Genomic DNA, 18,501 nt, shown 5'->3' on the forward strand with positions numbered 1-18,501 from the left:
GACCAAAGAAGCGAAGAATTAAATATCATTGGGAAACAAGTTTAAAACACAAGTGCAATGTGGAAATTGTAATCAATTTGGGCATAACAGGAGGACCTGCAGAAATCCATTAAAAATATTTAGTTTATTCTGTATATATTTTTATTCAATATTCATTACATAACTTCAGTTACAGATATTGTATTGTTTACTTCTAAATAAAGCAAATGAACTTAGTTTATATAACATTTGTAAGAATTCTAGAATCTAGTATTATTTTAAAAAATTTGTATTATAATAAAATTCGTCTTATCACATTTTTTATTCAATACATTGTTAATTTTAGACTTTTATATAATAATATGCAATATTAATATAAATGTTAACCCTTATGTGACCTCATAAAGCAAATTGATGACCTATTTAAAAGAAAAGTAGCAAAATACTAAAACATTTATATGAATTTAACCCTATATGCAACCCCTTATGCAACACAACCATATTTTAACCCTATATGCAACCCCTAATGCAACATTTTTTTAAATATAACCCCATATAAAACCTAATATAAAAATGTTTTATATCATACTTGTACCAAAAGGTTAGCCGGATCGACCCATAGGGGGGAAACCTCCTTCAAATTAGAGGTTTAGGCTTCAGGGTTCCCTAAACCCTGAACCCTAAACCCTAATTTATCCCTTAATCATGGGGGGAACAGGTTTATTCTAAAAACCCTGGAACGGTGAACCCAAAAAAAGTTAACCGGATCGACCCAGAGGGGGACCCATAAACCCTAATTTATCCCTTAATCCCGGGGGAAACGGGTTTATTCTAAAAACCCTGGAACGGTGAACCCAAAAAGGTTAACCGGATCGATCTAGAGGGGGGAAACCGACTTCAAATTAAAGGTTTTTAGAATAAACCCGTTCCCCCTGGATTAAGGGACAAATTAGGGTTTACAAGTAGAGAACTCTGTGTAGCTTAAAATGGCTCACAACTGTTTTACAAGTAAACAAACAAACTACAGAGAAATTGTTGACAAGTACAGCTTTTTCTATCTCTCTTTAAAATGTGTTTGCTTAGTTGAATGTTCTACTAGCTACACTTGGTTTATATATCACCAAGTTTACATGACAATAAGACAAGAAAATAAAACAAAATATTTCTAGTCTAACTCCATGCTGCTTCACTACTCTTATTCCAACATCTTTGAATATCTTCACAATTGCATGAAAATAGTAATGCTTCTTTGTTCTCAAATTCCTGCTTAACAGGCTGCCACATTCCTTTTGCAAACACCCAACGCATGTGACTGTGTTATCACTATCAACAGCTATTTGAATTTGATCATTCGTCGAGACTATGCTTGTCATCCATCGAGAAGCTTTGCTGATCATCCGTCAGGAGTCTTGAAGATCATCCGTCGGGTGTCTATTTGTCACTTGACTCCATTTCACTTATACAGAATTACAATACATCTCATATTTACAATTAATCAACCTATTCTGTGTATCAATCTAGTAGTCAACTTGACTTACAAATCCCTAAGCAATCTACTTGACTAATACATGTTGTTTGCAGAAATGTGCTACAGTTCTTATTATTACATAAGCTACTTACTCGATGGATGTTAATCTGTCATCTATCGGGACTGTAAAGTTTATCTGTCAGGACTATATTAGATTATCCGTCGAGTGCTACAGAATACACTAAGTTAAATCTACTAAGGTGTTTTGTTTAGCTTATCATCAAGTTCACAACATAATCCTAACAAAACCGTCTACCATCATCAAATGCCAAAGCCCAATGCTTTAATGGTTTGTCAGAAAACCACTCTTCTGCTCTAGGTTCAACAACTATCAATGATTTCCAATGCAAAGTAAACTTGGGACCTGTCAATTGGCTGCACAATGGCACAACCCTCTCCTTCAATTTCCTCTTAAACTCTTTACCAAAGTTCGCAGCTAGATATCTTGCACAATATTGATGATGTGCTTGGGGTTCATGCCACCCAAGATCCGGGTTGTTCGTAGAGAATATTATCCCCGCGTGCCTATCCGAAATCACACAAACATCTCTACATCGGAGAACCACCATTTTCTTCACTCTGTCCATAAACCAACTCCAACTTGCTATGTTTTCTGCTTCAACAATTGCAAAGGCAACTGGAATGAGGTGGTTGAATCCATCCACTGTTGTAGTAGTAAGTAAGACTCCACGGTATTTGTCATAAATATGTGTGGCATCTATAAGGAGAAATGGTAAGGAATGTGCAAATACATCGATGCAAGGCTTGAATGCCCAAAATACCCGCTTGAATCTCACTACCTATTAACATTTTACAAGAAAAAAATGAGCCAATATGTTGAGTCAATAATGAACAACTAATTTATTCTTTAAAATGACAATTATGTAGATGCTAAGTGTGTTTATACATCATCGATAGGCTCTCCTAGATCATGCTCCTTGAAATGCCAGTCAACATATGTGCCATGATTGAATGATTGCAGTGCATTCATAAAGAAAGGAAGGTACTCGTAGGATTCTTCAGAAGACTTAAACAATTTTTTTCCTAATTTCTCCCTTGCATGTTTGATCTTCCTTCTTGAAGGTCTATAACCAAATTAGCTCACAACAGTAGCCTCTAAAACCTTCTCTGAGACACCAGGATCCGCAACAATTTGGGTACCAATGACTTGTGCAATGTTTGAAGAGCTTAAATTGCAATGGTCTTATGTCATGTTAGGGTTGACACATGTGTGTGGCCCCTTAGTCTCCATAATCTCAAAGCACTTATGAGATCTCCTCTTTGTAGCTCTCAACATCCATACACAACCGGTTTCTTTCCTCTTACATTCCACTTTCAAACTCTCATAATTAGATTTAACCACTTTCATCTCTAGATGATTTGCAATATGAACATCTTTTACTACATTCAACAACTCCTCTTTTGATTCAAATACCATTCCTTTTTCAAGCTCCGTAGGATTAAGAATGTTTCCAACCTTTTGCATAACCGGCTCATCAAATGAAGCAAACATGGACCTTCCATCAAACGATCTATACAACGGAATATCTTCGTCTCGATATTCACTACTTCCTCTTGAGTTTCTATCACTATCCACACGAGTTATGTACAACGATTTACATGAACTTGCACTTGAAAATTCTGCACTTTCACTAACACTTCCGCTAATTCTCAACTTTTTTGAACTTTGGGAACTTGTACTTGTATAGCGACTTGTCGAAATCTGAACTATTTCATTCGAACTTTGTCCCAAACCAATTTCTACCTTTTTAATATAAAGCTTAACAAAAGTTTTTCAACTTTCGCTATCCACTGTAGCTTCAAACATAAATTCAACATCATCATCATCATACATTGGTGCCAGTTCAAACTTGTTTGTTGTAGGATTTTAAAATCTTCGATATATATTCAGCTTATGCACAACAACATCTATCCACAACTTTGTATACAACAAATTCAACAGATCTTGATATTTCAAATTAAAATCCAATTTCACTAATCTAGTCATTTTTTTTATCATATTTAACACCTTCCACCGCATCATTTACAATATTACCATCAGAGTATATCCAGCCATAGATAAAGTGTGATTGTGAAGCCATTTGAAGTAATTAAGTTTCAGTGTTTACCTTGTACATGAGAATTGAAATTATAGTTCCCTCACTAGTGCGAGAGAGTCCTCCAGAACGATTTCATAGAGCGCAGAAGAAGTGAATTAGGGGTTGTTGTGTCTGATTGAATTTTTTTTTGAGATATATGTTATAAGTACATTGGTAAAGATACTTCATCCACATTTGCGTAATCTTTTGTGATACACCAGCCAGACTTTCGTATTCTTCGACAAGACTCCTTCCGCATATGCGTATTTCATATTACTTTACTAATAATATCATATTACACCATCCCCATATGCGTAATATGTTCAAAAAAATAAAAAAATAAAAAAATAAAAAAATAAAAATATTAAAATGTGTGTTACAATTCCTACACTGGCATATGCGTATTGCTATTTTTATATGTGTGGGAATACTCCTACCTCTTATGCATAACCATCATTAGAATTTTAAAATAAAAACTAAATAAATATTACACAGCTTCCGAATGCGTATTTCGATTACCCCAGCCAAGTTTTGTTATTCTGAAACAATACCCGATCCCGACATGCATAATTCTTATTACTTTAATAATTATTATATTAATATTTTATATTTTTCGTATTTCCTTATAAAATATTTTATATTTTATAAGTAATACAGTATTCCTGTAAGTTTTAAAAATATTCAATTATGAAATAATGTTTTGTTATTAATAAATGTTATTGTTTCAATAATTCCTATTAAGTTTTTGAAATATTTAATTTTGTAAAAGACAAATGGTACACCAATTAATGTTACATTTTTTTTAATTTTTAGGATTGTACCATATTTTAACATTTTTTAATATTTTAGGGTTCAATAATTCCCTATTTGGTTTTTAGTTATATTAAAAAATAAACTAATAAAGTGTACACCGATTTAGGGTTTAGGATTTAGGCATGAACCCTAATTTAACCTAGGCTTTAGGTCCTTTAGGCCCGAAAGTATGAACCAAACACTAATTCACATTTTAGACCCTAATTTTATATTTTTTAATATTTTAGGGTTCAATAATTCCCTATTTGGTTTTAGAAATATTAAAAAATTAATTAATAAAATGTAGCCTAAACCCTAATTTAACCTAGCCCGAAAGCCTAGGAACCAAATACTAATTCATATTTTAGGCCCTAATTTAATGGTTTTTAATATTTTAGGATTCAATATTTCGGTATTTGGTTTTTAGAAATATTAGAATATTTTTTAGATATATTCTAATTTTAATTGGAAAATTGATATAAATAACCATTAAAAAACAAATTAAATCGTTATAAAAAAGTAATTAATTTTAACTGTTTGATTACTCCACTGAAACTTATATAAAATGCTCCACTAATAATTTGGTATCCTATATACGAAATATTCCGTTCACAGTTATTAATTTTATATAAAAATAGCTGAACCAAAAAAACAAATATTCAACATTACTCTACTTCAATATGTGTAATCAACATTATTCAACATTACACCATTCCCTTATGCGTATAATCACTTCACAAAATAAAAAAATTGTAAAGGGAATACTCCCACTATTTATGCGTAACTAACTTAATTTTTTTTTCACAAAATGAATAGGAATTACAAAGCTCACAAATGCGTATTTACATTACCCAAGCAAGGTTTGGTTATTCTCCAACAATACCCTCTCTCTGCATGATTCGTATTTCATCACTTCCCAAAACTAAAAAAAATTATAAAGGGAATACTCCCACTGCTTATGCGTAACCAGCATAATTTTTTTTAAAAAAAAATGAATAAGACTTACACGGCTGGCGAATGCGTATTTTGATTATACCAACCCCAAATGTGTAACCCGTTGGCTAAAGATGGCCATCTTGCGCGGTATCAGTTATTTTTGTCAAATTCTTCTCAAATTTTGCCAGATTTGTCCTTTGCCCTATAAATTCGAACTAGCCTAATAACCCGTACGAGGCACGGGTCATTTTCTAGAGTTTTTATGCATGCAATTATAATGTTTTTAGTTATATTCTTATTTGTAAATGTTGTATAATGTCTAACGTATTTATCTGTGTATCATTTTCATACAAGACATTACTAAATTACACAACATTTCCAATATAGCTTATTAAGAAAAATATATGTATTTCTTGTTTGCGTTGTATAATTGTATTTAATGAATGAATATAAACAGGGTAGTCAGTGTACGTTTAAAATGAAACAAATAAACTTAATATGTAGAATGTCGTTGGTATGTTTACAAATAAAAAGTTAAAAACTAACATATATGTTGAATACAGAGTTGTCCAAAAATTTTGAATTTCATTTAAATAAACTATATAACTGGTCTATATTATTATTGAGTTCTCTACTAACTTACAGTTAACTTACTCAATTTAAAAAAAATAAAAAATGAATAACTGAATTCAGAACTACTTGCAATCATAATATAAAATAATATAAAATTTACACTACTGTTAATATAAAAGTCGATTTTAATGAAAAATGTTAGTTTTTGAAATTTAACGTATGTATGTTTTGAAAAATGTTAGTTTTTTTACACTACTCTTAACAAAATAAGATTAAGTTATATGTGTCTATGTTAGCATGTGAATTATCATATGTTACATTTCTTAGAAAATTACGATGGTTTCAATTATTTATATGCTAAATATCTGATTTATGTACATGTATAATCATTATTAATATCTAGTGAGGCAATTGATTACTTGAATAACATGTATTTATAATTATTCAAAAATTAAAATTATGTAATAAATAAATTGCAATAATTTATATATGGTATTCACATTATCACTGACAAACAATCCATATATGTTTTTTACACGACCGAGTATTAATCATGTAACCAGTGTTATAAAAATCGCCGATTTCGGCAATTTATCGGCCGACATATCGGAAAACAACCGGCTTCCGATCTAACAAGCCAGAATCGGTCCACTAATCATTTTTCTTCATATCAGTCAAAATCGGTCAAAATCCGGTTGAAATCGGGTACTATCGAAGGTGTCGATAGGCACAATTATAAGATCCATTTTCTCCGGCAAAAGATTAAAGAAATAACCAGAGCTTCGTATTCTATGAAAGAAGAAGAAGAAAGAAATAAGAATATAAAAGAAGAAAGAGATAAAAGTAGGAGAAGAAACAACGTGAATTAGAGAGAGGGAGAGAGATGAGAAAGATTAGAAGCGGCGGATGAGGAGGGTGGGTAGATGGAAGGAGGAATTAACAATACAATAATATAATTGATGCTTTGTTTGTTTAAAATGCAGTACAACACAGTACATCAGTAGTACATCACGTGTATAAGAAAGATATGGGCTAGAAGCCTATATCTATACAAAGTCAAGTCCACCATGAACCATGTCCAATACCCAACCCAACTACAAATGTAATATATATTTAATACATATATTTTAAAAAAAATATTAAAATATGACCGATTTAATTCCGATTTAACATTCCGATAAATCCCCGATTTCCGATAAATCATAAATCGGTAGCTCAACCGATCTAGTCTGATTTTCGATTTCTCTAACCATGCATGTAACATAAAAATAAATTATATATTGTAAGACTTATTATTGATATTCATGATTTTTTTACAAGAATTTGAAGGAAAAATTGTAATTATATTGTTATTTAAATTATTTTTAAGTTTCTTTCATTACAACTCTAATATTTCTTCATATAATAATTTGATAATATTGTATACTATTTTCCTAAAATTAAATATTTTTCAATTCGATAAAGTTTTATAAATATTAGTTGAACTGGTTAATTCCTTCAAATTATTGAACAATATATACATTTTTTAAATAGTATAAAATGTATTGAATCAAATGCTACAATATAGTATAGATATAATTTTTATTTGAATAATTCAAAATATTAAAATAATTCAAAATATTAAAATAATTCAAAATGTTTGTACAATATTATCTTGATCAATAAATATTGTTTATCTAAAAGAATTTTTTTTTAAAATGCTAGGTTTTTTAAAGTGAAAAATGGAAAATAAATCGATTTAATACATCATCGTAGTTTTAACAAATCTCGTGAGATCTCATATCAAATTTCAAATATTTTTAAAATCGGGAAAAATAAATCGATTTAATATATCATCGTAGTTTTAACAAATCTCGTGAGATCTCATATCAAATTTCAAATATTTTTAAAATCGGGACAAGTCCCAAAATGCTATTGCGCTATCAGTGAAGTTAGTAATTTTAATACAAATAATCAATTGACTTGATCCTATAAATACCTCAAACACATTAATTTATATTAATATGAGATATCAAAAAATTTCACATTATTGGTAAGATATTCTCGTCGAACTTGTTATTTAAATTTACTAAACATAGAATGTGACAATGTTTTTCGGCTAGTTATGTAGTCAAATTTCGAGTATTTTTTGAACAATGGGCCAAATTCTGATTTCAAATTTAAAATAAACTAAAATTCATTGACTCATTGTAATTCAAACTTATCTAAATACTTAATACCAATCTAGATTATTTATATATAGGCGATTCTATTTTTAATATTTTCTTTAAAAATTATATATATACATTTTAATTACTTTTTATAATAAAAAATTATTAAAAATATATGAGATATATTTTCAAACTAAAAAATAATAATAAATAAAATAATATTCCATTTATGTATTATGCCTAACTTTATATCTGGAATTCAGTTCTTTAAAATTAATTGTACAAATATTTAAGTAACTATCATTTTTTTTGCGGAATTCAAGTAGCTATCTTTAAAGTTAAATAAAATATTCCTTTAGCACACTTACATATTATGTGTATGATAAAAAGCACATGTGACAATATGGTGTGGTGGTACGAGGTTGTATAGAAAAATGAAGCAACCTGAGTTCGATTCCCACAAAACACAACTTTTATATAAATTTTAAAAGTAAGGGTAGTATAGTCTTTTCAATGAGACTTTTTAATCTCACAATATTATCCCCTTGTTGTGCTATTATATATAGACTAGCATAAGGCACGGGTCATTTTCTAGAGTTTTTTTATGCATCATGCAATTATAATGTTTGTAGAGTAACTCCAACAATATCCTTATATAAGCTCTTGAGTCAAATTTTGAAGAAATGGAGATAAAATTTCTCTCCAACAAGCTCCATGTCCCCCTCTATAACATTAGGAGTTTTGAATGCTTCCTCACTTTTAGGAGTGAATATCGCCTCAACTATTATTATATTATATTTTTCTTACCTGTTATTTTATATTTAATGAATGAATATAAACAGGATAGTAATTGTACGTTTAAAACGAAACGATTAAACTTAATCTGTAGAATGTCGTTAGTATGTTTACAAATAAAAAGCTACAAATTAACATATATGTTGAATACAGAGTTGACCAAAATCTTGAATTTTATTTAAATAAACTATATGTACTGCTCTATATTATTACCGAGTTCACTACTAACTTACAATTAACTTACTCAATTTAAAAAGATAAAAAATGCATAACTGAAGTCAGAATGGCTTGCAATCATAATATACAATAATGTAAAATTTACATTATTGTTAATATTAAAGTTGGTTTTAATGAAAAATATTAGTTTTTGAAATTCAACGTATGTATGTATGGGAAAATATTAGTTTTTTTTAACACTATTGTTAACAAAGTAAAATTAAGTTATATGTATGTGTGTGTGTGTTAGCATGTAAATTATTGCATGTTACATCTCTTAGTAAATTATGATGGTTTCAATTATTTATATGTTAAATATCTGATTTATGTACATGTATAATCATTATTAACATCTAGTGAGATAATTGATTACTTAAATAACATGCATTTATAATTATTCAAAATTAAAATTATGTAATAAATAAATTGCTATAATTTATATATGGTATTCACATTATCACTGACAAACAATAAATATCTATTTTTTACGCAACCGGGTATCAATTATGGTTGTAACATAAAAATGAATTATATATTTTTTAGACTTATTATTGATATTCAAGATTTTTTTCAAGAATTCGAAAGAAAAATTGTATTTATATCAACTGTTTTTAAGTTTCTTTCGTTACGACTCTAATATTTCTTCATATAATAATTTGATAACATTTTATACTATTCTTCTAATATTAAAAATTCTCAGTTCGATAAAATTTTATAAATATCAGTTGAACTGGTTAATTCCTTCAAATTATTGAACAATATATATTTTTTTTCTTAAATAATATAAATGCATGGAATCAAATGCAATATAGTATAGATATAACTTTTATTTGAATAATTTAAAATATTAAAATAATTCAAAATATTTGTACAATATTATCTTGATCAATGAATATTGCTGATCTAAAAGAATTCTTTTTAAAAAGTTAGTTTTTTTTAAGTGAAAAATGAAAAATAAATCGATTTAATATATTATCGTAGTTTTAACAAATCTAGTGAGATCTCATTTCAAATTTCAAATATTCTTAAAATTGGGACAAATCCCAAAAATAATAATGCGTTACCAATGAATTTTGTAATTTTAATATAAATAATCAATTGACTTGATCCTATAAAGACCTCAAACACATTAATTTATATTAACATAAAATATTAAAAAAATTCACATTATTGGTAAAATATTCTCGCCGAGCTTGTAATTTAAATTTACTAAACGTAGAATGTGACGATGTTTTTCGGCCGGGTCATGTAGTCAAATTTTGAGTATTTTTTGAATAATGGGCCAAGTTCTAAAATGCATTGACTTATTATAATTCGAACTTATCTAAATATGTAATACCAATATAGATTATTTATATATAAGCGATTCTATTTTCAATATTTTTTAAAAATTATATATGTACATTTTAATTACTTTTTATAATAAAAATATGTTAAAAATATATGAGATATATTTTCAAACTAAAAAATGATTAATAAATAAGATGATAATCAATTTATGTATTATGCCTAATTTTATATCTAATATTCAATTCTTTAAAATTAACTATACAAATATTCAACTAACTATCCTTTTTTTCGGAATTCAAGTAAGTATCTTTAAAGTTAAATAAAATATTCATTTAGCACACTTACATATTATGTGTATGATAAAAAGCACATGTGATAATATGGTGTAGTGGTAAGAGGTTGTATAATTGAATAAAATAATTTGAGTTCGATTTCCACGAACCACATCTTTTATATAAATATTAAAAATAAGGGTAATTTAGTCTTATAGAGTAAATTAAACTCAGAAGGGCACTCTCCTAACTCTAGGAGATGAATTCAAATAGGAGTAGAACTCCCCTATACTATTTAAATTTCATATAGGAGTCTAAATGATCGAGGCTGGGTGAATCTCCTATATATACATCTTTTCAGCGTGCGTTCTAGATCATATTATTACACATATTGTCTGCCATTAACAAATTTTTATCAATTTATACTAGTCACCATGTATAAGGTTGCTGGCCCTTCTGAGTACTTGGCCATTACTGGTCTCTTCATCGACGACGTAAAACTTGCAAAGAAAAAATATGTTTACCCTTTCCAAAAGTGTGTTAAATTCGACATCTCTCCCGTTAACTATGAATTTAATGTCCAAGCCATGAGTGCCGAAAAACTGCCCTTCGTGCTCCCAGCTGTTTTCACCATCGGCCCCCGTGTTGATGATCATGATAGCCTCATGCTGTACGCTAAACTTGTCTCTTCCCATGACAGACATTCTAACCATGTCAATGATCTTGTCATGGGCGTTATCGAGGGTGAAACTCGGGTTCTTGCTGCTTCCATGACTATGGATGAAATCTTCAGAGGAACCAAGCAGTTTAAACAACAAGTGTTTGATCAAGTTCAGCTTGAACTTAATCAGTTTGGGCTTCATATATACAACGCCAATGTCAAACAACTTGTGGATGTTCCCGGGCATGAGTACTTTTCTTATCTAGGACAGAAGACTCAGATGGAGGCGGCCAATCAGGCTAAGGTGGATGTGTCCGAGGCCAAGATGAAAGGTGCTATTGGAGCCAAGGAACGAGAAGGATTAACGTTACAGAATGCAGCAAAGGTTGACGCAGAATCCAAGATTATGGCCACCAGGAGGCAAGGAGAAGGCAATAAGGAGGAAATAAGGATCGAAACGGAAGTGCAGATATATAAGAATCAGAGGGATGCAGAGGTTGAGCAGGCGAATGCAGAGTTGACAAAGAAGAAGGCCATGTGGTCTCAGTCAGCTAGGATGGCAGAGGTGGAGGCACACAAGGCAGTGTCCATAAGGGAGGCAGCTCTGCAAATGGAGGTGGAGAAGCAGAATGCTTTGACCATGACTGAGAAGCTTAGGGCTCAAGATCTCAGTAAGGCTAACATTGAATATGACATACAGGTAACTTGCTCAATTTCATCATTGGTTTCTTCATTTGTTATTTGCTCATAATTATATTGAGTTAGATGTTTCGTGATCCTTTAGGCTAAAATCCTTATTTAACATGCATTGCCAAAATCCTTTTAGCTATAGTTTGTAAACCTGTTATGTAATACAGGTACAAGAGACGAACACAAAGCTGTATGCGAAACAGAAAGCAGCTGAAGCAGTTCTATTTGAGGCGCAAAAGAAAGCGGAAGCACAGAAAGCGAGCGCAGATGCTGATTTGTATGCTCGCCAACGAGCAGCAGAAGCTGAACTCTATTCAAAACTGAAAGAAGCAGAAGGTATGACTGCACTAGCACAAGCACAAGCTTTCAGTGTTGGAAACCTCCTCAAACAAGTGGGAGGGAACTACTCTTCTCTCAGAGATTACTTGATGATCTATAATGGAACCTACAAGGATGTTGCCCAGCTTAACTCTGATGCGGTTCGTGGGCTGCAACCAAAGATAAATATCTGGACAGGGGCACCTGGTAATGGTGTTGGTGAGGGCAGTTCGAATGGTGGTGGCTCTGGTGGTGCGCTGAAAGAGATAGCGGGTTTGTATGGAATGCTACCGCCATTGCTGCAGACAGTAAATGATCAGACTGGAATGCGTCCACCATCTTGGCTAGCCACATTGCCAACTGATTATAGTACAAATTGAAGTTATGTGCTTAGCACTTGGTCTGACAATAAGTATTAGGTCTAGGTGTTGTAATTAAGTATGAAGTTAGTTATTTTGGCTACTTGATCATTATATTAGTAGGTTGGTTTTACATAATTAGCCAAGACAGTTTCTATCGATTTGTGTCTGTTTGGTTTATTGATAGCTTTGCAGATTATTATATTTTCATATTTTTCTGCTATTTCCCATATTCAGTTCAAAAATCAGAGTGTGAATGTCATTACATGTTTTGTTGATATGATTTTATGATTGCATTGCAGGTTATATTATATTTTCATATTTGTCTCCTATTATCTTTGTTCTATTCAAAAATCAGTGTGTGAATGTCATCATTACATGTTTTATTGATAGGATTTGAACGCCCCGTTTGCCTGATTTTCCATCTTAGGAATCTTACATTTTTCTGACCAACTCAAACACTGCTACTTTTAATTTCACTGGCAAGTGATTAGCATGTTCAACAAAGTATTTTTCTTTCAAGTTTTTCTTTCATATTGAAAATGCAAATTCTTGCAACTAAGTTATGCTTCGACACACAATGTGCCATGGTTTATGTGCTTGTATTCGGCATATGGTGTGACCAGATTTGAGTTGACTATATTGTTGCTGGTTCTGTTTATAAATTTGCTTCTGTATGTTTTTTTCACTCAAGTTAAACATGTTTTTGCAGGCCAATCTTACTGCATTGGCGTACTTTTTTCCTTTCACTTTACAACCAAATAAATTCTAATTTTTCTTGGTTCTCTGGTTTTGGATGTTTTTGTTTTTGGGAGGAGTCCTTCCGTTGTGTCTGTACATTAGAATTTTTCTTTAAATACAATCACGGTCGTAGATATCCGAAATTAGAACTATTAAATACCGATTAAGAATACTATATTATCCAAGCCGGCGTGTCTCATCATTAATTTGAATATGCACTTTAACACTCTCTGATCTGTCGTCTAAATCATGTTAGTTTCCACACGGTATGCAAGGGACTACGACTGTTTCATGAGATCCAAACTTAGGACGGCAGTCGTCGTGGAAATAGTACATATCTCTCACTATATAAGAAAGACCTGTGCAGACATTTAGACATATACTAATCAAATATATCATATACTTTCATCTCTCCGTTTACACTAACTTCTCACAAAATTTGAAAAGAAATGGTAGAAATGATTGTCTTGGTAGGGCTATTAGCTCTTTCTTTCTGCATTACAATGGCAGCTGATCATAGCCCACTTCAAGATTTTTGCGTCGCTCAATCAAATAGCCAAGGTATAAAATTATTAGAAGTGAATATGTATGTTAATGTATACGGTATATTAAATTTATAGTTTAAAGCCGCTTCTGTAGCTGTACTAGGCTAGTTTACCTATGCCATATGTATAACATGCATGTCTCACATCACACTTACTGGCCTATTTGCAGTGCTTCTAAATGGATTAGCATGCAAGAATCCGAGCATGGTTCAAGCCACCGACTTTTCCTTTAGCGGACTTCATATATCAGGCAACACAAGCAATGCAGTTGGCTCAAGGGTAACTCTGGTTTCTGCTACTCAAATTCCAGGACTAAATACGCTAGGCATCTCCCTTGTCCGAATTGACTATGCACCATGGGGCATCAATCCTCCCCACACACATCCTCGTGCCACAGAAATCTTAACTGTCATGGAAGGAAGCCTTGAAGTTGGATTTGTCACCTCAAATCCTGATAATCGATTAATTTCAAAAATACTGCATAAGGGTGATGTGTTTGTCTTCCCCATTGGTCTCATTCACTACCAACGAAATGTAGGAAAAGGCAATGCCATGGCCATTGCAGGTCTCAGCAGCCAAAATCCAGGAGTCATTACCATTGGAAACGCGGTTTATGGTTCAAAACCAGCTATATCAAGTGATATACTTGCCAAGGCATTCCAGGTGGACAAGAGGGTCGTCTCTAGTATACGGTCCAAGTTCTAAAATATATATTATTGATTACATTTGACGCAAAACTAATTTTTTATTTGAATGTATTTTCTTGATTATCTTGTTTTTCTACCAATCTCATTATTGCATTTAGTTTTTCCTTAACTATTATTTCCCGAGTCACACACAAATTTGCTAATAAATATTTCAAAGTACAAAATCTTTCAAGAGATACTGATTTTATTCTCTCTCATTTTTTCTTACCATCAGCCGATTAATTTGATTGAACTCACTATTGAACGTTCGAGTTCAAATACTGAAAATCTTCACTTGCAAAAAATTTCATTTGTGCCTATAATCGTTTTTACTCTCTGTATGTGGGGATTCTTTAACAGGTAAGGCTCATCAGACCCCTTAAATTTTTAATTTAATTAAATATCTATATTTAGATTATATAAAAATTAAAAATGACGGCCTTAATTTTGGCAAAAAAAGATTGCCCCTACTAAAAATTTTTTGATGTCAAAATTCACTTTATTGAGTCAATATTTATAAGTCAAAGTTAAACATTTTTTGTTTTAAAAAATTATGAGTTATAAATGAAAGTAGAAGTTATGAATAGATGATAAAAAATGATAGGAATAGATATTGAACGAGTATTTCTAGTTAAACCACTTTAACACCATTCATTTTGATTTTGATAGAATTATAATGAAGTTATATGAAGTTGATTTCTTGTCTATCATGCATTAATTCATATAGTTTTTTTTATCAATTTTTGATTAAAATTCTATTATTCAGAATTTGATCAAATACGTCTTCTATTCATTTGAAGATCCGCTTTTTAACTATATAGTTGACACAAGAACTAAAGTTGATTTTTAAAATTTGAATTGTATTCTTGACCACGTTCAAAAAATGGTTGAAAACATAAGGATAGGGGTATAATTCGGTCCGGGCGAGCCAGGTTTAACTGAACTGAGCCGACTCATTTAGTTAAACGAGCCTAAACCTCTCCCCGAACCCGACTGGTTAATTTTCACGAGTCGATTCGAGACAGCTCATTTAGCTAAAGGAGTTGGTTTTAACGAGGCGGCTCGTTCAATTTTACACTAAATCGAGCCTAAAACGCTATCCGAATTCGGCTAGTTTAATTTCACGATTCGAGTTGAGCCGACTCGTTTAATTAAACGAGCCGAAACCTCTACCTGGACTCGAGCTCGTTTACGAAATGAGCCGAGTCCAGTAAAACGACTTCGAGCCGGGCGAGCTCGGGAGCTGCCCGAATCGTATTACCGCCAAACACAAAGATATTGAATATCCTTGAATTTATATGTTGGTAAAATTATCGATAATTTTAACGGTTGCAACTGAAACAATTAAGGGAGAATTTTCAGCCAAAAATATTCTCAATAATCTAATATTTAAGATCATATTTTTTATTTTTTTCGAGCCGAACTCTAGCTAGAATTAGCTGAACTCGAGCAAAATATGCCAAATGCTTGGCTCGAAGTCGTTAATTTTTTTCCCGACTCCCCTTATATTCGAAGCTGGATCTGCCACTACTCTCTGTCACCTTACGAAGAATAGCATTCAAATACGTCTCAGCATTACGAGTGAACACCCGCCATATAAAAACCAGCAACAACTTGCCCGCAAGGGTTGACTCAGTTGGTTAAAGAGGGGATAATTATCTTCTTGGTCACAGGTTTGAATCCCACAGGAGGAGAATTTATGATTATGCCTCCTGAGTCAGAGCCTGTCGCTTAAGCGGTTTACCTTGGTTCACGTGGTTTGCAGGCTATTACGTGAGCCCGTAGGGTTTACCCAGTGCGCACCCGAAGGGTAGCGACTGCGGGTTACCTACGATAAAAAAAACCAGTAACTTCACGGCAAAATCTTCAAGGACTCTGCAGTCTCTCCGCCATTTATTGTTGGAGACACAATTAGAACCCAGTTCTGTTATCCAAAAGACCTGAACAACAAATACGATTCCAAGAGTCCTGGTTCCAATCTCTTCAATTTATGGAATGTACTATTTTTATTGGTTTGATGATTAACAAGATAACAGGACAACTGAAATTGTTCTATTTTTTTGTATTGAGATTTAAACATATCTAACTACTGAAAGTTTCAATTGTTTCTTCTTTTGATTACTACGTTTTATAATATCACAAGAAAGTTAGATACGAAGAAAATGAGAAAAACATGTGTTTGATAGTATATTTTAACTGCAGCTCTCAGCTGATAAAAGACCAGAATATTGCCGCTCTTTATTTGTCAAATTTATTTACAATCTTACTTTTTTAACAAGGGGCAAGGGTGAACGAGTTCTGGCCCAACTAGGTAGGGGAAAATAAAATCTTACCTTGTTAAATATAAATCAATACATAATCACGGATCATCTTATGCAATATTATCAAGATTACTATATAAAATTGTAGTGCGAAAATATACCTAATTCCATAGCTCTTGAATTTAAATACGCTTGAGAGACTTGATCGTGAAACTCGTATATCCTCCTTCTTGATTACAAATTGTGGGACTTGATCTTCCACATACTTGATTCGCCTCTAGCCGCATCTCACTCAAACTGATGGGAATGGAGGAGTTGATGTTGTATAGCCTAGGGGACCAAAACCCTATTATGTTCTTTATATAGTAGCCTAATTAGACCCATTAACCCTAATAAGGCTTACTATGGGTATTACACATTACATAGCCCATATCCATTAAGATGTATTTGAACTCTTTATTTTAGACCACTTAATTAATCCGAATATAGAATAAATAATTAAATATAATTATTTTAATTTGTAAGTCCATAATATATATATTATAAAAATAATCTAACAATCTGCCACTTGGGCACAAATTATTCCAAATAACAATTACATTCAATAACTATATGTGCGTACAAATTTTTTTATCCTTTAGAGCATCTTCATAAAACAATCTGGTCCATCGCATATATAAATATAGAACCAAAGCGACATTTGCCACGTTACCCGTAACTTGATCCTCAATGATCACTACATAAATATATTCAATGACATAAATCAAGTATGGATGTGTAATTGGAAATTACATGCAATGTGATCTCAATCATGCCTATTTCCAATTGATCCTTAAATACCTTAGTGAGATCAAACTTAATTCTTTCAATATTTATGTCAAATCACAACCGAAAGATAGCTCATTTAGAGCAATAGAGAGAATAAATAAAATAATAAAAATAACTTCATTCTGCAGAGAACTGAAAATACATAATGTATCATAGTAGTGTCAATAAAACCAAGTATCAAGAAACAAAAAATAAACTCCCACTAAAACTAAACATCCTCCAACGAGACAACACCCATATGAGCAATATGCCCATGAAAGACCTTAGGTTTCAAAGCTTTAGTTAGTGGGTCTACTAGCATAAAGTTTGTTCCTATGTGTTCAGTGGATACTATTTGATTTTGCACTCTCTCTATAACAACTAGATACTTAATATCTATATGTTTTGAAGCTTCAGAGCTTTCATTATTGTTCGAAAACTCAGTTGCAGAACGATTATCATAGTATACTTTCAATGGCCTTTCAACTCCATCTACAACCCGCAATCCCGTGACAAAATTCCGTAACCATATAGCATGATTGACTTCCTTATAACAGGCTATAAATTCTGCTTCCATGGTAGATTGAGCTTTGAGTGACTGCTTAGCACTTTTCCAAGATATAGCTCCCCCAGCTAACATGAAAATATAACCAGAAGTAGATTTTCTCGTATCGATGCAACCACCAATATCAGAGTCGGAATACCCAATGACCTCCAAATTTTCAGATCTCTGATAAACAAGCATATAATCTTTTGTTCCTTGCAAGTACCTGATAACCCTTTTGACAGCAATCCAATGATCC

The 18,501-nt window shown here is 31.8% G+C and overlaps 2 protein-coding genes across 2 annotated transcripts; both read left to right on the plus strand.

Annotated features, from left to right (window-relative positions):
• The first annotated feature begins 11,021 nt into the window (after window positions 1–11,021).
• LOC141672962 (flotillin-like protein 3) lies at window positions 11,022–12,843 on the plus strand. The gene is made up of 2 exons (XM_074479663.1): window positions 11,022–11,991; window positions 12,149–12,843. The coding sequence occupies exons 1-2, from the start codon at window positions 11,065–11,067 to the stop codon at window positions 12,677–12,679; spliced, it is 1,458 nt and encodes a 485-aa protein (XP_074335764.1). The 5' UTR covers window positions 11,022–11,064; the 3' UTR covers window positions 12,680–12,843.
• A 958-nt stretch (window positions 12,844–13,801) lies between these two features.
• On the plus strand, window positions 13,802–14,711 carry LOC141672559 (putative germin-like protein 2-1). Its single transcript, XM_074479180.1, has 2 exons — window positions 13,802–13,960; window positions 14,114–14,711. The coding sequence occupies exons 1-2, from the start codon at window positions 13,849–13,851 to the stop codon at window positions 14,647–14,649; spliced, it is 648 nt and encodes a 215-aa protein (XP_074335281.1). The 5' UTR covers window positions 13,802–13,848; the 3' UTR covers window positions 14,650–14,711.
• Window positions 14,712–18,501: the final 3,790 nt, after the last annotated feature.

This window comes from Apium graveolens, chromosome 7 (genome assembly GCF_009905375.1).
Source record: "Apium graveolens cultivar Ventura chromosome 7, ASM990537v1, whole genome shotgun sequence".
Lineage (NCBI taxonomy): Eukaryota > Viridiplantae > Streptophyta > Magnoliopsida > Apiales > Apiaceae > Apium > Apium graveolens.

Coding starts and splice junctions, on each gene's coding strand:
- LOC141672962 (XM_074479663.1), top strand. CDS start 11,065: ATGTATAAGGTTGCTGGCCCTTCTGAGTACTTGGCCATTACTGGTCTC. Junction 11,992..12,148: donor ACATTGAATATGACATACAG/GTAACTTGCTCA, acceptor TATGTAATACAG/GTACAAGAGACGAACACAAA.
- LOC141672559 (XM_074479180.1), top strand. CDS start 13,849: ATGGTAGAAATGATTGTCTTGGTAGGGCTATTAGCTCTTTCTTTCTGC. Junction 13,961..14,113: donor CGCTCAATCAAATAGCCAAG/GTATAAAATTAT, acceptor GCCTATTTGCAG/TGCTTCTAAATGGATTAGCA.